Consider the following 27645-nt stretch of genomic DNA (forward strand, 5'->3'; position numbering starts at 1 on the left):
AAAATTAACATGAAAACACAAAGCATTCACAATCTCATCGTCTGTAGATACTTACCAGTACTTCTGTGAATGTCTTTCCTCCTTCCTTGTACACATATGTAAAAATATATATGATTATAATGTTTTTAAAAACTATTTTTAATCCATACTTATCTTGGCTTCCATAGTTATTATATATGATGTACCTTAACTAGTGCAGAACGTTGCAAGTCTAGGAACAAACAGTTATTATCACATGCATTCTAAGTCGCTTCAGTTGTGTCTGACTCTTTGCAACCCTCTTAGCCTGCCAGGCTCCTCTGTCCATGGGATTCTCCAGGCAAGAATACTGAAATGATTTGAAATGGGTTGCCATGCCCTCCTCTAGGGGATCTTCCCAACCTAGGGATCAAACCCACTTCTCCTGAGTCTTGGCAGGTGGATTCTTTTACCACTGAGACACCTGGGAAGCCCCAGTAATTATCACTGTGACAATTTTAATAGCCATTTACAGTTAACCAGGGCATCCACAAGCATCTCCTTTGCCTCTCCTACATGGATATCCCAGTGAATAGGTCCATGTGGACTTTGTTAAACATCATCCTACAGGGGGGAAAAAAAAAACCTTTGAACCCAGGTGATATCTCATGGCCTCCCTTTAACATTATTATCTCTGTTGTGCTGCCTAAAGGGAATTGTTTACAAAATAATAAAAACCATCTAATCATCTGTCCTTTATTCATGCCATTTGTCAACCCCTCATTAAGGTTGTATTTTCAAGCCCCTTCAACTATGCTCTTGAAGTTTTTCAGTTTTAATAGCTGCAAAGGCTTAGATAAGGTGAAATTACTGAAATGGCATTCTTTATGGAGATCTTCATTCTGTGGGCTCTATTAAACAGTTGAAGATTAAAGAAAATCCTACTCTTACTTATTAGTAGTAGTATGTACTAAATTACACTAACATACCCTAATATAGAAATTGGGATCAAATATTTGATTGCTATGCTATGCTATGCTAAGTCACTTCAGTCGTGTCCGACTCTGTGTGACCCTATAGATGTCAGCCACCAGGCTCCCCCGTCCCTAGCCTAGGATTCTCCAGGCAAGAATGCTGGAGTGGGTTGCCATTTCCTTCTCCAATGCATGAAAGTGTTTACTCCCTGTATATTCTTAAAGTGATTATGTAATTTGAGCTTTCAAGAGGGATGGTACAGGATTGGGTTTGGTTTTTACCCTGAGCCTGATATTATAAAACATATTAGATATTCTAATTCTGCTGCTAAGTCGCTTCAGTCATGTCCGACTCTGTGCGACCCCACAGATGGCAGCCCATCAGGCTCCCCCGTCCCTGGGATTCTCCAGGCAAGAACACTGGAGTGGGTTGCCATTTCCTTCTCCAATGCATGAAAGTGAAAAGTGAAAGTGAAGTCGCTCAGTTGTGTCTGACTCTTAGCAACCCCATGGACTGCAGCCTACCAGGCTCCTCCATCGATGGGATTTTCCAGGCAAGAGTACTGGAGTGGGGTGCTATTGCCTTCTCCAATTCTAATTCTACTAATATATTTTTCACATCTCACCAAAATATCATGAAGAGACTAGAAAAGTCAATTATTCGTTTAATAAATTAAGTACATAGAGAGTGGGAAGCAGTAGTGTATGAAACATCTGTCCTTGAAAACTTTATATTCTAATATGGACAGATTAAATGGAACTGAAAGTTTATTTAAGAGAATGCTTGGATTGGTAGGCAGTCATAGGTCTGGTGAAATTGGCTTGCCATGGCCCATTCTTCCATTTTCTTGGATGGTTTTTAGTCACATCAAACTCATGGCAGTCATTTTGTTTCAGTATAGAGAAATGGCTGGCAGGTTCTTAGGCTTCACCCACAGTGTTTATTAAAAGCCCAGGATTTAAAATGTGCTTCAAAGGCTTATGAGAAAGTCAGAAGTTTCTCCTCCATGGTGTATAGAATGCTCTTCATTACAATTTAAGACATGGCCCTTAAATATCACGGCTCCCTGATTATGTCCTTACCCTTATTTACCACATAAGTAACTGACTTTAAGAAGTCAGATGAATTAGAATATACAAAAATCTTATTATTAAAAGATGAGAGGAACACATGTTTAAATATCTGATACCTCGCAATGAAAAAGTTTTTATATAAAATCATTGGAATAAATCACAAAGATGGTCAATAGTTTTAAGTATAAAAATATTAAACTTCTCCATGTCATAATTATAAACCAAATTAAAAGAAAGGAGCATGGAAGATACTAATAATATGCTGTAAACAGCTTAATAACCTTAATACATTAAAAACCAATAAGGAAATCACTAATATTACTGACCATAATAGGTAAAAAATCAATACCTAAGACACTAAACACCAAAAGATCAGTGAACAAAATAATAGAAAAGCTGAAAGAAGAAATACAGAGAGCTTAAAAAAAAAGACATATAAACAATGTTAACCTTCACTAACAATTTTCAAAGAGGCAAATTAAAATCAGGAGGTACTTTCTTTTACCTGTCAAATTAGCAAAGATAGTTAAAATGATCATAGTCGTTGCTAAGCATGTAATGAAACCAGCTCCCACTTACTGCTGATAGTGTGAATGGGTGTATTCTTCTAGGAAAGAAATTTAGCAGTATGTGGTAAGAGCTTTCAATTTTTTAAATGACCTAGTAATTCTAGGAAACTAGTTCAATAAAACATTGAAGTTGGACAAAGGTAGAAGCACAAAATCATTGCTATTACATTATTTGTAGAAACAAAACCCCTGAACCACATCAACTGTTCTTCAATATTGGCGTTGTTAACTAAAGTATTAACACACATTTATGTTCATACAGTGATGTCTCTTGCAACTAGTAAAAATTATTCTTACAATGAGGTTTTTATATTCAAATGGGAAAATGCTCATTACATAAATGTTCAGTGAGAAATGCTCGATTAAGATGGTATCATAATATTTTTCATTTGAAAGTACATGAAAAAAAGGTGGAAACAAATATACCAAAATGTGAGTAGTAGAGTTGCCCAAGGGCAGTAGAACTGAGTAATTGTTTTGTTGTGATTCATATTTTTTGGTACTTTCCAGATATTTTTACAGGAGACATATATAACCAGAAGAAAAGGGTTTAAGAGTTTGTAGAAAGAAACTTATAATCTGGGCTTGGACTTCCATGGCACCTTTCTTAGAGCATATGGAGTAAAGTATGCTACCAAAATGGTTTATAAGTAAAGCGTTATTTTGGAAAGATTGGGGAACACAGAATTTTTTTTCTTAGTATTTTAAGAAATTTCTTCCTTTTTTAGAGACCACAGCCATAACAACAAAAATGTAATTAACCGAAACAGATTCTGTAGGTAACAATATTATTAGCCTATTGTATTTCAGTGTAGAACTTCTGAATTCAAATAGGTCCACTTCTTTCTTACAGATGTCGTCTGCTGCTGAGAATGGAGACACGGCACCTGGGAAACAAAACGAAGAGAAAACCTATAAAAAGGTGAATGAGTGTGGTGTTTTCTCTTTTTCAGCTCAGAAAGAGGAACTGTTTTATTGCTTAGAATGCTAATATTGCCATAAGCCTTTGCTTCCTCCAAAGCATTTGTATGGAAGTTACTGCCTTAGCTTCCTGTTTCTGTAACAAATGACCAGAAAATTAGCGGCTTAAACAACATGAATGTATTATCTTACAGTTCTGTAGGTCACCAGTCTGACATAGGAATCACTGGGTCGAGAGCCAGGTGTCCACAGGACTGCCTTCCTTTCTGGAGGCTCCAGGGAAGAATTTGTTTTCTTGTTGTTTCCAGCTTCTTGAGGTTGCCTGTGTTCTCCGAGTCATGATTTCCTTTGCAGCAAGGAAATGCCAACTGAGTCTTTATCAGGCCCTATCATTCTGACACTTTTTAAAAGTCTTCATTGAATTTGTTACAATATTGCTTCTGTTTTATGTTTTGCTTTTGGGGGAGCTGCAGAGTCATATGGGATCCTAGCTCTCTGAGCATGGATTGAACCTGCACCCCCTGCATTAGAAGGTAAGTCTTAACCTCTGGACTGCCAGGAAAGTTCCAGTTCTGATACTTTAAATCATAAGTCCCTAACTTGCGGGATCTAACGCCTGATGATATGAGGTAGAACTGATGTAATAATAATAGAAATGAGGTGCACGATAAATGTAACGCTCTTGATAGTAGTTTGCTCACTCAGTCATGCCTTCCGACTCTTTGTGACCCTATGAACTGTAGCCTGCCAGGCTCTTCTGTCCAAGGGATTTTCCAGGCAAGAATACTGGCGTGGGTTGCCATGTCCCTCTCCAGGGGAACTTCCTGACCTAAGGATCAAACCTGGGATTCCTATATTGCAGGCAGTCTCTTGCATTGCAAGTGGATTCTTTTACCGACTAAGCCACCAAGGCAGCTGCTTTGCTTGAGTTATCCTGAAATCACCCCCTCACCACCCAGTTCTTTGAAAAAAATTGCTTGCACAAAGCCAGTACCTGGTACCAAAAAGATTCGGAACCGCTGCTGTAAAGGATGCCTGTGATTATATTGAGCCCCCCTGGATAATCCAGAATACTCCCTTTATTTTAAACTCATCTGATTAGGAACCTTAATTTCCTCGCCACCCTTACTCCTTGTTGTCATGTAATGTAGCGTATTCACAGATCCCAAGAATTTGGGTGTGGACCTCTCGGGGTGGCGGTGGGGGACATTTTTCTGCCCACCACAGTTACTGTGATAGAATATCGACAGAAGGGAGTTACTTGAAAACCCTTCCTAAGAAGAAGGCCCTATGTGTGTGAAATGTTCTGTGTCTACCATAAGAATCTTTTAATTGACTTGCTACTTACCAACAAAATTTTAAACATTTTCCACCCTTAAAAAGGATTTTTAACATGAAATTTCATCGCACCCCTTACTAAGCCTCTCAGATTACATGTCTTCAGCCCATTTCACAAAAATCTCTTTCCACACTTCCCAACATCCCTTGCCTGACTACTCTTTGACTTCAATAAGTTCTTGGTTCCTGGCAACCAAGCTGATGTTCAGAAGCATTACTGGGTAATATATGTCCCCAAGCACCACTGTTCCTGATTTTAAATTGACTATACATTTTACCTTTTAAAAGACCTTGCTCTCCTTCTCTCTTGGGAGTAGATGGTTTGTGTATCATAGGTTTATTATACCTTAACATTTCCTTTTGCATTTTGCTCTGTAATGGATAGCTAGCAGGAAGTTCTGTCATAAAGTACATGAGCCATATGATCTACCCACAGACTCAGGTCATGGAACTAACATGATATATTTCCTGTTTCATTTTCGTGTGGAATAATATATGCTTTTTCCTGGCATGTCTTTTCTTCTGACTTTCCTACTCAGCCAAACCTAGAAGTATAAACAGAGTGGCTGCCACCCAAAGTGGTGATGCGTATGGGGAAGAGTGTAGGGTAAATACTCAAAAGCTCTCACGTGTCATGTTGTAGCTTATAAAATTTGTAAATCTGAACAGAGACAGCAATACATTATTATTTATTTTTAAGCACAGGTAGAAAATGAAATCCTACCTGATATACCCAAGACTCTTTGTAAATTCGGTCGAATGTGAGACCAACACAGAGATGGTCAAACTGCCAGCTTGACATTGCTTCAGATCACTTTCAGGCAGTTTTCTCAGCAGCAAGATGCACTGTGACTCTTGACTCTGTTCTGCTTTACAGGCGCTCTCTAGTGATGCGCAAGGGATAGAAGGAATGTGACCAAGTGATCTTGGAGTCTGCTAAATGTGTCTAGTCCAAGAAGTAGTAAAGTAGGTTTTCAATAATATTATAGGTATGATTTTATAATGAATGTCTCTAACAAGAAAGTTGGCTCAGCATATTGGGAAGGTTGTAAAAACTGAAAATCACATTGTAGGACTGCAGATGATTCTGATAAATAAGAGAAGATGCAGGAAACTTGAGGACAAAAGCAATGATGTCTTTTCATGTGTGATGACATAGCTTTTTAATGATCTCTCATTTTAAAAGGAAGATTAACAAGAGAAGAGGTGTTTAGCCTTTTTGTAAGAAAAGCACCACAGCACAACACAATGCCTAGAACTGTAGCCCTCAGTTAATATGCTGTTGATGTACAAAGCAAGAAGAAGGGATCACGTAGAGAAAAAGTGTTGCTTTGCTAACAGGTAATGGCTCAGCTAAACTATTCAATTTAATTCTTCTCCATTAAGCAAAAGGTCTTTAAACTGGAGGTGTTAATGGTGGACTTAGTAGAATTGATAGCAGGAGTTACATTAGCTGCTGGAGATGTGTTTGTCTCTAGGCCCAGTTAAACCATTTCCCAGATAAAAGAACTTGGAGCTAGAATAGAGAAACCACTGAGTGAACTTTGAAAAATTAGGAGACTGGAAGACTTACCAAAAGTCAGGAGATGAGCAAATATCATCCCTGTTTTCAAAAATGAGGGAAACCATTCTGGAGACCAGACGTGAAACTGTTCCTCAGCGTAATTTGAGCATGGATTAGGATAGCTGTGTCCATTTAAAGAAGAAACACGTGTCTTTTACAAAGCTGCAGAGGTTCATAAAGATGGAGTTTATGTTAAATTAACTGCACTTCCTGTTATGAAAGAATCATTAAATTGGTTGCAGATAAGGAGAATTCTCAAGTTTAATGAATCTTGATTTAAAGATAGCTAGCATATTCTTGTTGCATCCTTTCAGACAACGTGGAAAAGCATGGATAAAGTATTTAATTAGTAGGTTGTACCTGGTTAGACTAATGTTCCCAAAGAGTAGAAGTTTTGTTCCTATTCACTTAGTCTTTACCGACAAGATGCATAAGCTGTCCCTGTGTAGCTTCGTATTTTTACCCATGACCTTCATGAAGACATCAAATTTATACTCTGCAAATGTGCAGATGACAGAAAGCTGGGAGTAATAACAGACTAGATTGGTGTCATCAAATCCACTATGCATTTCATAACTATTGCCCTTTTTATAAATACCTTAAAATAAAATTTCTTTCCCAGTCTTGAAACCTTGACCATGGGGTATGCTCTTTTAAATGACCCATTGGATTTTGCCTGTGACTGACGCCAATCCAGGTTAAGAACACCCTGATCTTGGGTGCTAGATGTGAGAAGAATATCAAAAGAGTTTATAAGGAATTTAGACTTGAGTGGGAGTACCAAGACATGAAAACAATTTTAAAACACAGTAGTCTGTAACAAAGGTTCAAAAGAGGAGAAATCGGTGTAGGGTTAGAGTTAATGAGAGGGTTTAGGTTTTCTGTATCAAGATTCATTGGGCAGCTGCCAGCAACACTCAGCATCATAAGTGCTGTGATGTCCACGTGTTTTTAGGGAACACTCAGAGTTCATGGAACACGGTTATGCTCTCTGAGTCTCAATTATTTTCATGTGACTATTTAGGCTGACTGCTTTTTGTTCCTACGGTTGACCATTTCTCTAATCCATTATCAGTTCCTGGCAAGCCCAGGAAGAATAGTTAAAATCAGTTGGGAAGGTTAATGTCTTTAGCTAATGACTGAGATAAGAATTTTGATTTTAGCTGCTTAAAACAAACATGTTGCCCATGAAAACAGGTATTAAGAGCTGCCTGGCTTTATTAAGGAGTGTGGTGTTTCTGTTCTCAGTTCATTTATTGGGTATCTTCTGCAAGAATTGTAAATGCACAGGCCTCAGGGGCCAGGTAGATAATAAGGGAATAAAACAAGCAGAGAGAAGGTGGTAAACAAGAGAATACATTCCTTTTATAAAGGGGACAGATGGCCTTAAGCACTACCTAATAAACCTTTGTGTGAGGCCTTACCCAGGGTTGCCAGCTAACTGATTTTTCACGAAATAAAGAATGTGGATTCTAATGTAAAACTCCTAATTGTTGAAAGATTGGCAACTGATTCAAAATTATTCAAAATTACACTCAGGAAGTCTGTACACAGTGAAAGATAACAAGGACTCTGACCCTTTCCCTGAATGATTTTCCCTTTAAAAACCTTCATGGTCTGGCAGAATTTCGCAGCTGGTTTCTGGACAGGAATCCACTGTTTCCCCAGGTGCTGGTCTCCTAAATAAAGCAAACTTTCTGTTTCTACCAAAAAAAAAAAAAAAAAAAAAAAAAAAGCCCCCCAAAACAAAACAAAGAAAACCACTTTGAAAAAAGCAACAAACTGTATCAATTGTATCTTGTCCTCACATGGGGGCCAGTTTGCAATCTCTGCACTGTTTGGGTAAGGAGGTGAGATAGGAGAGGAAGATGTCAAAGAAATGTATATAAGGCCTGGTCCCTTCTTCCTGTATCTGTACAATTTATTTAAGAGAAAAGAAATAGACCCACATGAAAAAATTAAATAAGTCAAATTGATATTAAGTGCCAATACAAGTGGCATTTTACTCAATCCTCTAGCAAATCCTGACAAGCACAAAGCTCATTACAGTTGTCTGGGGAAATGTCCTTTTTTTGGACTTGTTTGTTAGCAGAACATTTTGCTGGGATAAATATTTCTTAGATGCCTCATTGCTTTTTGTCATGGCAGAAAATCCCACTTATTCAGGGACTGTGTGTTGATTGATCTACTCATTTGTCTCAGTGATGGGGAATCGAATAGGCACAGGCACAGAATCATTGGGGGTGAACGTAATTTGTTGGAGGGACAGGAGTCTGGTCTAAACAAAGCTAAGTGTCATTGTTTGGAGAAAGCAGAGGAAATTTTGGAAGTGTGGCCTGGCTGTACATGACTGCTAGCTTTGAGTGCTGGTTGGAGGCCTTTGGAATTCATATTCTGAGCCAGCACCATCCATTAGAACTTTTGGTGGTGATGGAAATGTTCTATGATCTGTATTAATACAATAGTTACAAGCTGTGTGTGGCTGTTGGACTTTTGAAATGTGACCCATGTGTTTGAGGAAGGAATTTTTAAAATTTTAGTTAAATAAACACATGTGGCTAACGGCTACCATATTAGATAGCACAATTCTAGGCAGTGAGGTACCGTGACATTGGTTTGGTGGTTACTGACATGATGAAATGACAGTACAAATTACAATGAAGGTTGGCCTTAAAGTTTTCCATCATAGTAACTGATAGAAATTTTCTACTATTGGTGGAACTAGAGAAGTTTGAAGATGAGATTTTTTTTTTTTTTAACAAAGTCATAAGGAAGGAAAGAAGGAAACAGAAAGCAGGACATCAGTTCACTTTATGAGTGGTTTAAACTTGAATAAAATACTAATGCTGGAGGCCTGAGTTTTCTTTCTTTGGAATGTGAGGAAATTGCCCACATCTACTCCCACCCTTCCAAAACAAATATGTCATTGTGGCTCAGTGGCTTATCCCAGGTCACCTAGCAATTCTTAATCAGGGACATGAAAAGTTCCAGCCATAGGTTGTCCTAATTTTGTGACTTGTCCATCAGAATCAATCAGTGTTTCCAGGTTGGCTGGCTGTGGACAGGCATGGGAAATTTTTAGTGCTGCCATTTGCTTTTCTCCTTCTCTCACCTCTCCAGGCAAAAGTTGTCATTCCAGGCCTGACCCTCCCTCCTCTATTCCTCCTTCCATCCTGGGCCTGCCCACAACAGGGCCTCCACCCCCCAGGAGATTCTGGTTTTGATGACTTCCACAGGCTGCTGTAGGTCTGGAGGGTCCATCTTTAGCACCAGTACCTCGACTTCAGGTGGTCTCTTCATCATGTTAACCAATTGCCACCAAGATGGGCACACTTAGTGAGACCACTCACAGTGACCTGGTAGGACAATGACCACTCTAGCTATAAACAGGGTCCTTGAGCCAAACTCCCCAGGGTCTTTTTTTTCATTTTGATTTTTAAGACCTAGGTCGTCATGTAAATCCATTGTCTCAGCCGGTGTCCCTCTCAATGGAGGCAGGCAGGGACAGGTGGGAGGAGCCAGGCCTTCCTTGGTCCACACTGTCAGTGAAGATGTCCTTGATGACTTTTTAAAAATTAATTATTTATTTTAATTGGAGGCTAATTACTTTACAATATTGTAGTGGTTTTTGCCATACATTGACATGAACCAGCCGTGGGTGTGCATGTGTCCCCCATCCTGAACCCCCCGCCCACCGCCCTCCCCATCCCGTCCGTCAGGGTTGTGCCAGTGCACCAGCTTTGAGTGCCCTGTTTCATGCACTTGATGACTTTTGAAACATGAGTGAACTCATGACTCAGCAATACTTCGAACTAAGAGGAAATATTTATTTAAATACAAGCTCTTTTATAAAACATCCATGGGAAGATACACAGGCAGAGGTCAACATCGCCTGCCTCTGGGGAGAACTGGGTGGTGGGAATCTTGGGTCAGAGGAAGCTGTTCTGTATGTACTTTTGATGCATATTTAACTTTGAACCATATAAATGTTTTGCTTATTCAAAAATTGAAAAAATAACATTTTGAGATGGGAAGAAGGGAGAGCTGGCATGTGTCCCAGCACTAACTGCTCTTCTTCCCTTTAGCCTCCACTTCCAGAAATAAGACCTTTGCCTTCTGCCCTGATGAAGCTACACTCTATAGCTGAGCAGAGACAAGCTTGTCTCTGTATTGAGCAGCCCTTGTCATCAGTAAACCTCCACTGGTCTATAGGAAGCGTGATCCTGTGGCATTCCGAGTGTTAGTGCTAATATAAGTTCATGTTCCCACACTCAGTGAGGTGGAGTTTGGAGCAGAGAAAGGTTTATTACAGGGCCAGGCAAGGAGGCTCGGGCACTAAAAACTCTTGAGCTCCCTGAAGGGTTTTGGCAAAGCATTTTGGGGTTTTTTTTTATGACTTTATTTCTTTAATTGAAGGATAATTACTTGACAAAATTTTGGGGTTTTCTTTCACACATCAACAAGAATCAGCCACAGGTACATCCATGTCCCTTCCCTCCTGAACCTTCCTCCCACCTTCCTCCCCATCCCACCCTTCTAGATTGTCACAGAGCCCCTGTTTGGCAAAGCATTTTAAAAAGCCAGGCGAGAGAGCTGGAGAGTCACAGAACACCTGATCAGATTGTAAACAATTCTCTGATTGGCTGATGCTGAGGGAGCAGGGTGGTGTCATGGGGCTTACCTTCATCAGTCCTTAGGCTCAAGGAGACCTGGGACTGTTTGCTCATGGACATCAAACAGTTAACATCTTCCATTTGGTGGGGCATTTTCACATCTGCGAAACAACCCAGGAAATTTGCATCAAGGACCATTTTCTATGTACTTTAGAGAGGAGCTGAAGCAGAGCATGGGGAGGTGGGGCGGGCAGGGGAGGCCTGTCCTGGGAAGGCGCCATAGGGTCCTGCTAGGTTACATTATTCCTAATCCACCTTAATCCACAACACCCTAAACCAGTGGTTCTCAACCAGTGACCCGGGAACATTCAGCAATGTCTGGATACATTTTGTTTGTCACAGTTGGAGGGTGGTGCTGTTGACATCGAGGAGGTGGAAGCCAGGATGCTGCTTCCTACTATGGCCAGAGCAGAGCTCACAGCAAAGAACTATTAAAATGTTAGTAGTGGGAAGGTTTTTCAGTCAAACCCAGCCACCCTTTTAAGTGGAGGGAGATGTCAGTGACTGAGCACACACTCACAGATATGAGTCCAGATCTGTTAGGTACTAGTTGTATCATCTTGGGCTTCCCAGGTGACTCAGTGGTAAAGAATCTGCCTGCCAGTGCAAGAGACACAGGAGACGTGGATTCAATCTCTACATTGTGAAGATCCCTTGGCAGTGGCAACCCACTCCAATATTCTTGCCTGGGAAATCCCATGCATGAACAGAGGAGCTTGGCAGGCTACACCCCATGGGGTCGCGAAGAGTTGGATATGACTGAGCATGCACACACTGTATCATCTTAGGCACTTTCCCTAATTGATCTGAATCTTAATTTTTCTCACTGATGAAATGTACTTAATACCTGCCTTTACCAGCTCACAGCACTGTGAGAATCAAATGATTTAACAATATGAACAAGTCCTGGGGAAAATGGAATGCCGAAGAGTCAAGTCTCTGTTGAATTAGCAGAAGCAGGATCTCTCAGCCTCTGGTTTCTGATCAGATTAGTTCTGTTAGAACTGAGCATGGCAGGCGGTGCAACTACCTCCCCCCAGTGCTGGGCTCGGGGGGAGAAGTGTCACTTAGCATTCTCGAGCTGGCCCTGGTCTGGCCTGGGCATCAGAGAATAGATGGAGCTGAAAGAAGACAGTCTTTCCTTCCCAACAGCAGGGGTTTCAGAAATAAGAGAGAAAGATGTGCTTCTAGTGGTGGGCTTCCTTAGCACTTTTAAAATTAAGCAACAAGGAAATGAGCTGCCCCATTCAGAGAGGGGGAGTTCTTCTAATCTCATTCGATGTAGAAGCATGTATAATCGTCTACCATTGCCATCCACCCCTTTGTACAGATCTTCCCTCCAAGTCTGTCAGCTTTCATAGAGGATCACCTGCCCTTCTGACTTCTTTCTCGAAAAGTCCTCAAGCAAGTGATTTGAAATCTTCCTTGATGACTTTCAAGCAAGATGTGGCAGGTAATTAAGCAAAAACAATCTGCAGCTTCTAAATAGGAGAAGCCCTCCTATCCTACCCCAGGGTGATTACCTTAGCTGTTCATTCCTAAGTGACCTCTTTTAGCACTCATATGGCCCTGATCCTGTTTGTTAAGCCACCCAGGTTTGTTATGCTTCTGCATCCTGGTTAACCATTGAAACTCCCCCAAACTCTGACTCCAGGGGATAATAGGCTACACCCAGACTTACTGCACAGCTTCCTTTTGGGGCAACAAGAAACACTGCATTGTTGCATTTGATGTTCATGGCAGGTTGGGAGGCTGGAGTTTCCAGTGTTTCTACAGCCAGTTGGGCCATCTGAGCTGGAGCTCCTGCTCCCAGGGCACAAGGGCACTTTGGTTTTCAAGTTAAAAGGGTTAATATCTACAGGCCATCTGCATGCCTCCCTGCACAGCTTGGCCACTGGGGTTCTGGTCTGGTCAGCCAGCCCGTGTCCCAATGCTCAGGGCTTAACCATTTTTATCACTACCACCCCACTTCCCTCTCCTCGTGTGCTTAAGGATTTTTAAAGGCAGCTCTTAAGATATTGCATAAGATCATAGAATTTTAAAATTCTGAAATTCTTCATTCTAAATTCCAAAAAAGATGATAGACAATGTGTGTTACGTTCTAGGTGTTTAACTACTTAACAGATGCTGATAGGGCATATGCCATGTGCTTATTCAGGACTTTTAATATTTGATGACATTAGGATCATTGGTTGCTGGAAGCATCTTATTTATCAAACTCAAGTGGGTTTATTCTAGCCTTAAATCTGTTATTTCATCAAGTTAAAGTGTAATTATTATCAACTGAAAGCACTTTCAAAGCTATGCTGGTAATAAGAGCTAACATTTATTAAGTGCTTAACGTATGCTAGGCACCATTTTAAGCACTTTAGAATTATTAACTCACTCTTACAACAACCCTATGAATTAGGACAGAGGAGAAAACCAGGTACTGAGAGGTTAAATAACCTACTCTGAGCCACAGAACCTGTAAGTGGCAGGATAAAACTGGGATTCTAACCCCAACTGTCTCTGTCTAGGGTCCGTCAGATCCTAGCGATCCTGGAACCAGCACATTGTCCTCTGAACACTGCGGTGCCTATGACAGACATTAAAATGGAAAGACGCTCCATGATCCAGTAGAACAGTGGGGGCCAGCGGCACAAACCCAGCTATCTTTAGCATGGGAAAAATGAACAAAATTCAACAATTTTAAAGCATGATTTCCCTAATTGGGTGGTCCAGAAGCCAAATTTTCTCCTCTAAAGTGTTTCACCCCTGAATATAGAATCCGAACTGTAGCCTCAAAAATACTTTTCTCTAGAAAGTACATCGTTGTTCAGTCACTAAGTCATGTCTGACTCTCTGCGACCCCATGGACTGCAACACGCCAGGCTTCACCATCTCCTGAAGTTTGCTCAAACTCATGTCCACTGAGTTGACAAGAGTACATAGTCATTTTGAAATGAAAAAAACAAATCGGGATCCCATGGGCACTGGCCAGAACATGGGAAAGAAAATGAGAAAGTCGTAACTTCACAAATCATTCTTGACCACAGCACTCCAAATTGACGGGGAGGGTTGAGATCTACTTGGAGGGGTGGCATATTCTGGACTGTTTTAAAAGCTAACTGTTCCATAGACTGTCACAGGGGGAGCAATGACTCACTAAAAATCTGCTCAATGGCTAAAAGATCTGATAAAGGAAGCACTGGGTCCAAGGCTGACTATTTTAGAAGTTATTTTCCCCTGTGGGAATCAAGTTCCCCCAAAAAGCACACCTGCCTTTTCTGGCGAGTGCAGTTCACTGTGTCTGATGCTTTTGTTGTGAAAGGATGATCGTTTCTGGTGAGTTCAGGTCACTGGGTCTGAGATTTCTGTCATGAAAGAACAATGAAGAGGCTCACCCTCTGCTTGGAAGCCTTCACCCCAAAGACACACAGCACATCACTAAGGAGAAGAGAAAAAGAGGGTGGATGTGGTCTCTGGAGACTGTAATAAGATATTCTATCCTGAATCTATTTTATTCAACTCCCAATGCATATATATACATACACACACAGACACACACGCCTAGACACCAGAGGTATAAATTGGGTGTAATTACAAGGAAAATAAAGAGTTATGAGGAGTTGGGTTCAATCGTAGGGTCTAGCAGTACTTCCTTCCCGGTGGAGAGGAGATGAGCCACTCTCACTCTCGTGCCAGAGCACTCTCTCCATCCAGCGTGTGCTGTCATCTACTTTGCATTATGGACCAGGCTGCATTTGGTTATTGAGCACAGAGCTCATATATAGACTGTCTCGGTGACATTCTAGTTCTTCTGAGCTAATTTTTCATATTGTGGCTTTGTTGTTTTTAAGGGTGTGGTCAGTGCCTGGGCTGTAAAACATATCTTTGATTATATGATACATCTGTGGATTCACTCATTTATTTAGTTGGCACATATTTATTTAGCTTGGCACTGAACTAGGCCTTGGAGGTAAGGCAGAGGCAAGATAGACATAGTGCGGCCCTGATCCTGCTTTTGTACTTGTGGTAGAGACGGACCAGAAAAAGTAGACATAATAAAATGATTACCACCTTTAAAAGCGTTACGAAGAAAATCACCATGGGTAGGGCTGCTACCTTTTAGACAGGGTATTCAGGGGGTTCTGAGGAGGTGACCCAGGGCTGGGATCACGAGCTTGAGAAGGAGCCAGCTAACAGAAGAGTGGAATTGAGAACTTTCTTGATAGAACAGCTTCCACTGAGCCCTGGGGGCAGGAAGGGGTGCATGAATTCAAGCACCTAAAGGCGAGGCCAGGGTAATGGAGGGTCCCAAGCCTGGAAGAGAGAGAGTGAGGTGAGAACAGTGGCTTTCGACTGGGGCTGGTGTTGTCCCCCAGGGCCACTGGACAATGCTGTCACATCTGGGGGGAGGGGATGCAAGTCGTGTCCAGCGACTAGACCCAGAGATGCTGCTGCACATCCTGCGATGCCCAGGACAGTCCCCCGAAACAACTGTCTGCCCACAGATGTCAGCACTGCTAGTCGGAGAAGCCCTGGCTTAGAGAACTAGGCAGACGCTTAAGCTAAGGTGGAAGTCTAGGAAGAGGGAGAGGAATAAATTCAAGGTATATTTCCGAGTTAGGATGGACTGGCCTGGTTTGTGGTTGTAAGTGGGGGTGAGGGCATGACTGGAATGATCGATGAGCCAGCGTTCTAACTTGAGCACTTGGGTGGCTTTTGTGACTGTTGATCAAGATGGAAAAGAATGATATGGGGGAAGGGTTGTGAGGGAAAATCAAGGTCTCCAATCTGGACATGTCAGTTTCAGGGTGTCAGTGAGCCACTGAAGGAGAGAATCAAGTAGGTCGTTGGAAGTGTGGATTTAGGACTCAGGGAAGAGGTCAGGGTTCTGCTTCAGTTTGTCAAACTGTAGATTCACAGTGAGACAGATGGAAAAGCGAGGCCCCCAGACTAAGGAACACCCACATTTTGGCTTTACCTCCATATAGTCTCCTCCAGAGTGTCAGATTTTTATTTATTTATTTATTTATTTTTTTAATTTTCAGATTTTTAAAATAAACAAAATTGGCCAAGTCCTTCCCTTAGGATCTTCCACTGGCCTTCTGTTACCTACCCATGCTCCATGGCACACAAATCCTTTACAGTCTTCCCCTCACTGGGCGTGTCCAAACCCACCTCCTGCGGCTACCTTGAACACACCCGACTCCAGCCGCACTGAGGTGTCTATCCCAGGTCCGTGCTGATCACCGTGAATGCCTTCATTCTGGAAACAGCTCTCTCTCGGCCCTTCCCCATGCTCCCAGGCTGTGACTGTTAGTCACTGCTTCCCAGGCTGCCCTCAAATCTCCTGCACTTACCTCTGTTATATCATGGATGACTTTGTTTTGTAATAATCGCGTGCAGTTACGTCCTGCCTACTGTACCGGGAGCAGCTAGAGAGCAGGAGCCTTGCCCAATCATCCAGACATCCGTAGGGCCCCACACAGTGCCTGGCACATAGTGTTCAAGAGATGTATCACTTTTTTCTTCTTAATTCTAAGATTATTATAGACTTTCCGGAGAGATATGTTCTTGAACCTACAGTTCAGGATCTGCAATTAGAGGTGAGATATGTTGCGGGGAGGCAAGTGGGGAACACAGGAGTGGAATTTGGGCTTATCTGGTTTTTTGGCTGCGCTGGGTTTTAGTCGCAGCATGTGGGATCTAGTTCCCTGACCAGGGATTGAATCCCGGCCCCCTGCATTGGGAGTGCAGAGTCTTAGCCGCTGGACCACCAGGGAAGTCATAACAATGAATTTTAAAAGATATTCTTTTTCAATTTTGGTTTCCTCAGGGTATATGCCTAGGAGTGGGATTAGTTTTTTAAGGAATCCCCATACCGTCTTCCATAGTGGCTGTATCAATTTATATTCCCACAAACAGTTCAAGAGTGTTCCCTTTTCGCCACACCCTCTCCAGCATTTATTGTTTGTCGATTTTTTGATGATGGCCGTTCTGACCGGTGTGAGGTGTTATCTTATTGTAGTTTTGATTTGCATTTCTCTAATAATGAGCAATGCTGAAGTAAGTCAGAAAGAAAAAGATAAATATCATATTCTAACACATATATACAGAATGTAGAAAAATGGTACTGAAGAATTTACTTATAGGGCAGCAGTGGAGAAACAGACATAGAGAACACACTTATGGACATGGGGAGAGGGGAGGAGAGGGTGAGATGTATGGAAAGAGTAACATGGAAACTTAAATTACTATATGCAAAATAGATAGCCAATGGGAATTTGCTGTATGGCTAAGGAAATTCAAACAGGGGCTCTGTATCAACCTAGAAGGGTGGGGTGGGGAGGAAGATGGGAGGGAAGTTCAAAAGGGAGGGGATATACCGTATACCTATGGCTGATTCATGATGAGGTTTAACAGAAAACAACAAAATTCTGTAAAGCAATTATCCTTCAACAACAACAAAAAAAACTAAAAAAAAAGGTATTCTTTTTCCAACTCTGTCACATAAAGGTTCTATTCTTTCCAGATGTTGGCCCAATTAAAAGCTGCCCTAGATAGATGCCAGGAATTGTCAGGGGAATCAAGATCTGGAGTTGGTTGGCAGTCTTTCTCTAGCACAGCAGCATAGTAAACACCCTTTTTTTGTTGTTGTTACATAAAAGAAACAGGATGGACAGTTTTTCAGGTTTGCTGTTTCAAAGAGAAAGAGAGGAAATAATAACTTAGCAGTTTTAAAAGCAGCTACGTTCCTCATAAAATCATGGAGGAGTGCAGGCCTTAAAGCTGCACTCAGGACCCCAAAACAAACAGTGATGTGAGTGCCAGCTCTTGACTCTTCCAGCCTTCCTTCCTCACCAGCATGCGTGACAGTGGGTGGGGCCAAGCAGGCAGGCTGGCTCTGCCATTTGAACTCGACATTGTGCAGGACAGTGAATGTCTGAGCCCAGCAGGACCAGTGTGGTTTGAGCATTAGATCTGAGGATGTATGAGAAAGTGCTTTGAAGACAGTAGTTGGGTGTACAAATATTAAATCTCTGTTATTGTTGCTGGATTCCCACTCACCTCCTATGGAACTTAAGCCATGTGACAGCAGGGACTTGGCAAGCTGGGAAGAACTCAGTTCTTAGTGAAGGAACAGACACCAGTCCCCCCTTCTCCCTACTGGGGCCCTGCTTAAATTCAGAATTCCAAATAACCTGGGACTCTGACCTCTCCTGACGGCAGTTCCTACTATTGACAGGTCATTTTCAAAAGGCAGTGGGATTCTGCAAAAGAATCTCACTGTAGAAAAGGCAAAAGGAAATCTAACTTTTGTCTGTTAAAGAAACCTTAAAACAAACACAAACAAACAAAAAACCTATGTGCAGAAAGGGGAAATGCTGTCTTTGCTTTCCAGCATATTAAATAAAAATTTGAAGATTTCTGTTGTAGCTTTACTATATCCTAGGGTCTGAAATAGTTTGCAGAAACTATACTGGGTTTCTTAGGAGTCCTTTCCCCTCATCTGTTTCTTCCTTTGTATGTTTTATCTGCTTGTCTTGGGGCAGTGGAATTCTCCTGGGGAAATGAGAAGTCCTTCTCTTCAGGGACACAGAGTGCAGTAGCATGGGGTGAAGGTGTGTCACTGAAGATAGCAGGAGAGGGGAAGTTGGGGTGGGCAGGGAGACTCCAGCTCTTCGTTACATGCATTTTCAAGAAAATCATGGAAAACTAGGCACTGCAGTCCGCACAGTCCTCCTCCCGCAAGATGATTTCCTTATTTTTAACTTAAAGACAGATCTATCCCTCACCCACTATATTCTGTCAAACACTGACATTGGATATAGCTGAGATATTATAAATTAGGAGCGTCTTAAAGTTGTAAATAGGAAAGAGATTTTGAAGCAGTGAAGGTGTCTTTGCGAACAAAATCAAAGGATGAAGTCTTCTGAAATTTTGCTTAGTAAGATGAAATCCTATTTTTCAAGGGTGTTTACATATGCAAATATCCTAAGATTCAGTTTCCTTTTGGAATTTGGAATAAGCCTACCCAAGCCACCTTGATGTTCCTCTTCATAGTTCTTATTCATTCATTCATTTAATTTTAAGCAGGCTTTTGAAAGCATATTGAATACTTTCATTGGCATATTGCTAATTAAAACAATTTTTTTTTTTATTATGGAGGCTCTAAAATGCTTCAGGCAAGTTTAGGAATGGGTGAGAAGAAACTGCACAGAATGAAAAAGCTCCTGGTTGCTCTAGCCAAGGGAAAAACAAACAGCTGCAGAGAGCAGAAGCAGAGGGAGTATATGGCAGTGGGGCATCTCTTAGCCCTCAGAATCCTTTTAGGTACACGCAAGGCAAAGTCTGGCCAAATGTGGGGTGCCAGGCATAACCTTTTACCCTCAGGCCTTGAGCCCACTGTAGGAGGAATTTAAAATAGCAGTCTACTCTTAAATAGCAAACATTACAGCCATCCACACTTGTCCTGCTTTATTGACCTATACACATCCTCAGCAGTCACCTGGAGTAGAGAGGCCACCAGTGACCCCAGCAGGAGAGCATCTTTGTTCTCAGCTTTCCAAGGCCTTAGAATACTTATTTCCTGATGTGTTCTTACTCAGTAGGTAAATCTGGGTACCTGCTGGTGTTAGGCAGCAGGAATATAGCAACAAATTTGAGGGACTTGGCCCCTTACCCCATGGAACCAGGTTCAACCGTCTGGACATTTTAGCACTATTACTGAATTACTTTTCAAAAAGTTATCCCACTTTAGTCTCCCTCAGAGGTTTTGATTTGCATTTCTCTGATAATGAGTGATGTTGAGCTTCTTTTCATGTGTTTGTTAGCCATCTGTATGTCTTCTTTGGAGAAATGTCTGTTTAGTTCTTTGGCCCATTTTTTGATTGGGTCGTTCCCATGGTATTTTTAATTTTCAAAAATTTCTTAGTTGATGCTTTTATATTTATCCCTTTAATTGAATTTTGACTTCTAAGGTCATTTTCTCTAAAAAGATTTCTATTGTGATATTTGTTAAAATTAAATTTATTAATGAATTTAGGAAGAAATATCATCTTTAACTATTCTACCCTTCTAAGAATGAAATGTCTATATATTTATTGTCTTTTCCATTCCTCAGTAAATTTTTATTCAAAGATTCTCTACCTATTTTTGGTTAAATATACTTCTAAGTAAATTATGTGGGATTTTTTTGTTACTGTTTTGGATTTTTTTCCTACTGTGAATAGGATTTTTTTTTTCCCAATTGCATTTTCTAGCTAGAAATGTATAAAATCTAGATTTGCGTGAGTACATTTTATAAACTGCCAACTTGATCTTTTGAAACTACTCCACTAGGTCCGTGATTGGTTCTTGGATATTACAGGTAATAATCAGATTATCTGTGAGTTATCAGTTTTCTCCTTGTAAGCAGCATTTTGTACTTGGTTTTCTTGTCTTACTTTACTAGATGGATCTTACAAAATCGTATCAAAGACTTTTTATGATAAAAGGACAGGCTTGTTTTGTGTGTGACTTTAAAGGGCAAATGGCTCTTGCACTGTTTCTCAAACTGCATTCTTTAACACACACACATCATTAGTAGATACGTAAATGCAAATCCGTTAGTCAAATGAATTTGGAAAGTGTCCCTCTAGTGCTTCCAATAGTATAATGTTGTCATTTAGTTCAATAATTGTTTTCCATATTAAGAAAGTTTCTTCCTGACTCTAGCTTTACTAAAAGATTTTTTGTAAACTTTAATTGGATATTGACTTTTTTATAAAATTGATTCAAGCAGACAATGAAAAGGCAGTCAATAGAAACACAGATCTCTTTTTGATATACTCTAAGTACTTGAAAATAATAAAATCATGTTTTTCAGAAAATATTGTTTAATTTAGAGTTGGTATCAGTCCCGATGAACAGGGTAATTGTATTATTTCTTTATGGATTGGGATGATTTTTAGAATTTCTTTCTATAAGCATGCTGACCTTTCTCCCATATTAATCTGTATGGAAATTATCCTAAGATTTAGTTCTTTCTGCAAGCTATCCTGGGGTAGACAGGTTGCTGAAATAATTCTCATCAGAAATTGGGGGAAAACAAGGAGGGGACTTATTTTTCCACCTGAATAGTGTTTATTCAACTCAGTTTTACTTTTGTTTGTAATTTTATATTATATTTGGGCTTCTCTTTCTTCATTTGTTGAATTGGGGATGTGAATGACAACCAAACGCCCTTTAAGTTGCTTGGGGTTTTAATGCTGTTTTATTTATTGTTTGTGATTCTCTGATCATGCCCTGCAGCCATTGCTTTGTTAAGTGCTTGCCGGATGCTATGGAAGAGAGGAGAAAGAGGTGAAAGGTGGGCGAGAGGTTAAGTTTTATTCCTCAACTGTTTTAAGAAAGTCTGTGCTAGTTTTCCTTTGGTACAAAGGCGATTATTTCTTGCATATTTTCCCACCCTTTCTTCAATACTCCGTGGATTAGAAACTCAAATGACTCTGGATTTAAAAAGACTAATCCTCTATGGGAAAATGTGGAGATTTCCCCCCTTTTCTATGGTCCAGGGAAAATTAATACACCAGAAAATGATCAAAAGTCTGTCATGACACTTAAAAGACAATCTTGTAAGAAAATAAACTGAAGTATGTATAAACTTAAAGCATGGCACTGTGACCCAACCTCACTTGCTCTGCAAGCCTTAGGGAATCCTGACGTAACCAGGATGTAACATACGGAAGTGGTCTCATGGAAAGAAAAGGAGAAAGACCAGAGCACTGTATTCCTATTGGGTCCGTACATGGTTATCGCTAGTCCACAGAGGTCCTATAGAGACCATTTCTCATCCAGAAGGACAATGTATACTCTTCCGTGTCAGACTTATCACTCGTATTCATTCAACAAATAGTTATTGAGAGCCTATTTTATACCAATTGCTGGTACCACAGAGATACAAACCCATCTCCTTAATTTTAGCCCAGAGCAAATTAGATAAGAAGAGTGCCTTGGAAATAATTTTTTTTTGCAAATACTGAGTTTAAAGAAGGAGATAAAAGGACAGTTAGTCCTCTTGGTCTGACTTTGGTGTGTTTAAACTGACTGTGTGCTGACAGCAAGTGTGACTTTTGCCTTTTAAATAAATAGATAAACCACTCCAGACAGGTTCCAGTAGAACATTTTGTTTATAAATAGATCCATCCTTTTGGGCCTGATGGATGAAAAGGTTGGGTTGCCTCAAAAAGACAGGACCTAAAAGTATTGAGAGTGCTTTAAAATTAATATATGCGTTAGTTTCCCTGCTGCAGTAAGTTTCCACAATCTTAGTGGCTTAAAACAGCACAGATTTATTATCTTAAAGTTTTGTATGATGGCCATCCAGTACCATCTCCCTGAGCTAAAAATCAAGGTGTCCAGAAGGTCTACATTCCTTTCTGGAAGCTTTGGAGAAGAAACTGTTTCCTCACCTTTTCTAGCTTCTAGAGGTCCTTACAGAGAAGGCAATGGCACCCCACTCCAGTACTCTTGCCTGGAGAATCCCATGGACAGAGGAGCCTGGTGGGCTGCCATCTATGGGGTCGCGAAGAGTCAGACATGACTGAGAGACTTCACTTTCACTTTTCACTTTCATGCATTGGAGAAGGAAATGGCAACCCACTCCAATGTTCTTGCCTGGAGAATCCCATGGACGGAGGAGCCTGATGGGCTGCCATCTATGGGGTCGCACAGAGTTGGACACGACTGAAGCGACTTAGCAGCAGAGGTCCTTACATTTTTTTATTTGTTGCCACTTCCTCCATCTTCAAAGCCAGCAATTGCAGTTGTGTCCTTTTCACATCTCACTCACTCTTCTTTTTGCCTCTTCTTTTTTCACTTTTCAGGATCCATATTATTACATTGAGCTCATCTGGATAATTTAGAACAATCTCCCCACCCCACATTCAACTGATTAGCATCCTTAATTGCATCTGCAACCTTGTAGGGTAACATTTTGCCTTCTTAGATAACATTCCGTTAGGTTTCAAGGTTCTAGGTGTTTACGACATGGACATATGTAAGGGTCAACCTTTAATATAACTTAAGAGCATCCTCCTTTGTGTACGAGAGCACTTTGCCATCCCTTTATCATATGCTGTTAGTCTGTCTAGCACTCTCAGTAGATCTTGGTAGGGGTCCCTGAGGTATAGACTGTCTCCTGTGTTTTTTTCTCTTCCTCTCTTTCCCCTGTTGCTTCTATGTAACTCTCTCCAATCAATCAGCATAATAAACTTAACTTCAGGACCTAAATCTTTCTGTAATAAATGTACATAAATAAGAGATCATTTTACAAGGTGTGATCATGACACTGGGCTTCTAATATTATTCCATATGACTGAAAAGCGAATATAGCTCCTGTTTTCAAAGATTGACTGTTTCATGCTACAGTGGTAACATGAGCCATGTTTGCTTTTCAATCTTTGAACACAGTTTTGAAAATCAAAATGCTGAGCTCACTGCTGGAGATAGTACAGATGGTGTCCTTCATTTCCTGTACTATTATGCATCTCCCATAGAACCATTCGCCATGTGATTTCTTTGGTGTTTACAGAAGCAGGTCATGTTTATGAAGCATGTCTGGAAGAAGGAAATGATATATGGAAAATCTCTCCATGGGGTATAGAGTCAAGTGATCCCGAGGTTGGAATCAAGGGCTGTAAATACTTTTGGTGATTTCATATGCTCCATGGGACTGGTATTTTCCATCTTTTAGCACAGTTTGGATTAACTTGAATGGATTTTTAGTACTTCTTTGAAAATGGAATATTAACTGTTCACAGAGATTTAATCTTGGGCAAAAAGAAAAAAAAAAAGGAATAAGGTCATCACTTCTAATGACAGGATTAGTCCTTTCTCTTGAAAGTAATTGGATATCTCATGCGTTGTTTTTTTTTTTTTTTTTTTTTTTTGCTATTTCTGTTTAATTGAGAATACTCATTATCACTCAAGGTGGAAGTAACAGAAATGATTAATTTAGAAAGGAGAAGGATTGTGAGGTGGGTGGAAGTGACATTTTGTCTGCATTATATTCTTAGAAACTTCAACTGTTAGAGTTGGAAATGCCTCTGATAAAACTGTTCATTAACATGCAAGGAAATAGAAGCCCAAATCCTTCTCTCTGGCCAAGAGTGTGCTGAGTCCAGGAGCAGAGCTGCAGCTTAAGTTGCAAGTTTCTGAGTCCTCAGTCTTAGAGCACTGCACTCATCGCTAGTGCCTTTGAGCCCAGAGAGGCCCTTCATGTCAGTTTCCAAGTGGGCATTTCTCCTGAACAGATGGCCAAAATACTTCCTGTGCCTTTTACCCTGAAGAACTGGAGAGTCATCTGCTCTGGGCTGCAGTAGCCCATTTGTGTGTACATGTGCAAGTAGACGGGGAAGGCAGGGAGAGGCACGCATACTATGCCAGCTACATTTTTAAGGACCAAAATCACGACAAAGGTGAACCAAGTGTACTTTCTCATTCTGCTTCTCCATCATTGATTTTTTGTTTGTAAATAACTTCAGTATTTGGGTTTTGCACTTGGTTTGGTGCAACAAAACACAAGTTAAAACGACTGTGAAGCTTTAAGACGTTGCTCTTGATAAACTTAACATTTAAGGTATTCTATTGACATAGGCACTGCATATGCAGACAACAAAGTAAGGCATCCGTGTGGCACATCCATCTGCAGTTTGGAGGGTGATTTATCTTGGTGTATGTTATGAGAACCGTGGTTTTCAACCAGGGATGTTTGTCCCTCTCTGCTCAGTCACCATTTGGCAATATATGGAGACATTTTTGGTTGTCTCACTTGGAAGAAGAAGTGCTACTGGCATCTAGTGGGAAGAGGCCAAGGATGCTGCTGAACACTGTATAGCATTGTACACAGCATAGACCCCCACTTATATAACAAAGAATTATCCAGTCTAAAGTGTCAGTGATGCCAAGGTTGAGAAACCCTGGCCTCGGGGCATCTATGACTTAACTAATACTTGGCTTTAGAAGGCTATGTAAAGAGTTGATTAATTTAGACATGTCAGTTTAATATATGACTCAAGGAAGTTTCTGTAGTCTGATTGGGTAAAGGAGTAAGTTTGCCCCACAGTCCCAGAACTGCCCCTCTGTGCTCACTTTCAGGTCTCTATTCTCAGTGACTCTTAATTGAAAGTTAGCTTCCCTCTGCTCTTCACAACCATGAGTTCTGTTGTTGACAGTTTAGATGTGTTGTATTTGTTTGGGGATCATGATATAATTTGCATAAGCAGACATAGTATTAAAGAAGATAGTTAAGAATATAAAGACTAATGAATGCTCTACTCTTATCCATTCTGTACAAAAACAGCCCGTTCAGGGGACCCTATGGCTGGTAAGGGCCTCAGCATTGTCGAGTCTTGGCAAAGTCTACGATGGCAGCAGTAGTTGAAAAGGGAGAAGAGTCCGGGGGAAGAAGTGATGAAAAGGCTGCTGGAACCCTGCCTGTATACTATGTGCTACTCGGGCACTGAGTGTAATAAGAATGATTTGTCTTTCCTTGTTCCTTCTTGAATCGTTAGCAATTTCCATATTGTTAGGTTTTCCCCCATTACCAGGTGGCTAAATTCCAAACAAATGAAATCATGAGATAGAGACAGGTATTTCCAACCACGCTCCTTTTGTAGGGCTGGTGGCAGGTGGCTCCCCTCCCATGAAATGGACACTGCTTGGTGATGCAGACTCCTCAGTGTGTGTGACTGTGGTGCTCGGCGTCAGGACCCCTGTACTTCTGTCTAGCAGACCTGGTTAGTGGTGGCTGATTGAAGAGACTGGGGCTGCTTTCATCCCCTTCAATTCACAGTGGAACACTGCTCCTCTTGGGAAAAGCTATTTTCTGACCCAGCTGGACTGTAGAAATTTCCCCCCAAGCCACATACTATACCGGGTAGGTATGTTTATTTCACAAGCCAGGCTGTTTCTAAGCAACCCTCCACAGAGCTGCCTAAAGTCAAGTGTGAGATATTGGTGCTGGAAAAAGGGTGAAAGGATTGTGCACAGGACCGGGTTGTTTCAAAGTTGACTTGGAGGAGCCAACATTGGAGGTGTGGGTCAGGACAAGGTCAGGAATCAGCCAGATAATCTGCTTTTCTATAGCAGATTCAAGGAACACAGAATCTGCTATAACACAGAACATAACACAAATTTCTAGACAGAAAGCTGACTTCCTTATTTGCATCCTGAGAGTCAGCTACTGCAGAGCCTAAAGAGGGAGAACCCCCACATTAGGCTTGATGTTTCCATAGCATCATAGACTCTTAGTGTTGAGATGGTCTTTATCTATCTGACCTCATCTGCCCAGTCATTGAGCAAGGTGCTGTGGTTAGATGGCAGACAGGTTAGCATAGCTGGGGAGAGAGAGAGAATGGGGTCAGAGGTTTAAGCTGCAGAAACCCACCGCAGTTTCCTCTAACTGTTACCAAGAAAGAGGGGAGGAACCAGCCCTCTATTGAGCAATGGTCTGTGGGTCAGTTAACTTTCTCTGTAATAGCAGGTCATCCACCAGCTGGGGCCATCAGTGATCCATCTTGAGCTGGGCCATTGGAAGGCTGGTTTGTTGGGATCAAATCAAGAGCTTCTAAGAAACCTACTGAGAACAGTCACATCACCTGATGATCCAGAAAGTTTTCTGAATCTGGTGGGAAGCTCCTGTAGGAAGAATCCTGAACTAGGTGTTTATCTGTTGTTAACTCTGACACCAACTTTTATGACCATAGGCAACATCACAATCAATTTAATAACACCCTGAGCTCAAAAGAAAAGGACCAAATGCATAAGCAGCACCCTCAGCCTTTACCCAGCTGGGGCTTCTGGAAATTGCATGTGGGTGAAGCAAGGTTGCTTCCTCCTCCTTCTGGTGTGAGAAATGACTACCCTGTTCTCCTTTCTCAGTATCAGTCTTACTTACATGAAGGGTTGTAATCTAAAGTAGGCAAGATGCAATTACTTACGTTATGTTTTTTAAGGAGCAACTGTAATGGGTGGAAAAAGCAGAAAATGTTGGAATGCAATACATTAACCTTGCAAAACAAGTGACTTCGGGTTGGTGACTGCATAGACTGCAAAATGAATGTAATTAGGAAGTAGACTTAGAGAATATTATGTGGGTAAGAGATTTTGGCTATCATCTAGTCAAATGCCTTCATTTTACAGAGGCAGAAACTGATGCTCAGTTATATCACTAACTTTCTCAGTCTCCAGCCACCCTGGTAGTAGAGGGGGCCCCAAACTCAGGTTTTTCTGCCTATTGCTGATCCCAAATGTCTGTTCATGTTCAATTGTTAATGTGGTGGGCTTTATGAAATGAGGGCAGTAATCATTGTCTGTGAATATTTTTTTCCTTCTATTTTTCTACGTTCGGTGAAAAGGCATTGGTGGTAGAGCTAGGAACCTCCAGTCTGGACTTTTCACGTGTCTGGACTTTGCCCTGCATTCCCAGTGTCCAGCTCTAGGTGAAAGGAGGGAGGAGATGGCCTGGGATAGTAGATGGTGACATGGTGCCATGGAAAGGATCTGGGAGAAGCTTCTCCAGCAACCTGGAGTGTGGTGAATGC

The 27645-nt window shown here is 41.1% G+C and overlaps 1 protein-coding gene across 8 annotated transcripts in view; it reads left to right on the forward strand.

The window, feature by feature from the left end:
* Positions 1 to 27645, forward strand: part of PIP5K1B (phosphatidylinositol-4-phosphate 5-kinase type 1 beta) — a 338893-nt gene that overhangs the window by 114399 nt on the left and 196849 nt on the right. For 7 of the 8 annotated variants that reach the window (XM_044939944.2, XM_044939940.2, XM_025281590.3 and 4 more), the window contains exon 3: positions 3429 to 3497. In XM_044939944.2, the coding sequence (XP_044795879.1) occupies positions 3429 to 3497 (69 nt within the window). Of the gene's footprint in view, positions 1 to 3428; positions 3498 to 12401; positions 12525 to 27645 lie in introns of all 8 variants that reach the window. The other variant, XM_044939943.2, reaches the window with a different exon arrangement.

This window comes from Bubalus bubalis, chromosome 3 (assembly GCF_019923935.1).
Source record: "Bubalus bubalis isolate 160015118507 breed Murrah chromosome 3, NDDB_SH_1, whole genome shotgun sequence".
In the NCBI taxonomy this organism is placed as follows: Eukaryota; Metazoa; Chordata; class Mammalia; order Artiodactyla; family Bovidae; genus Bubalus; species Bubalus bubalis.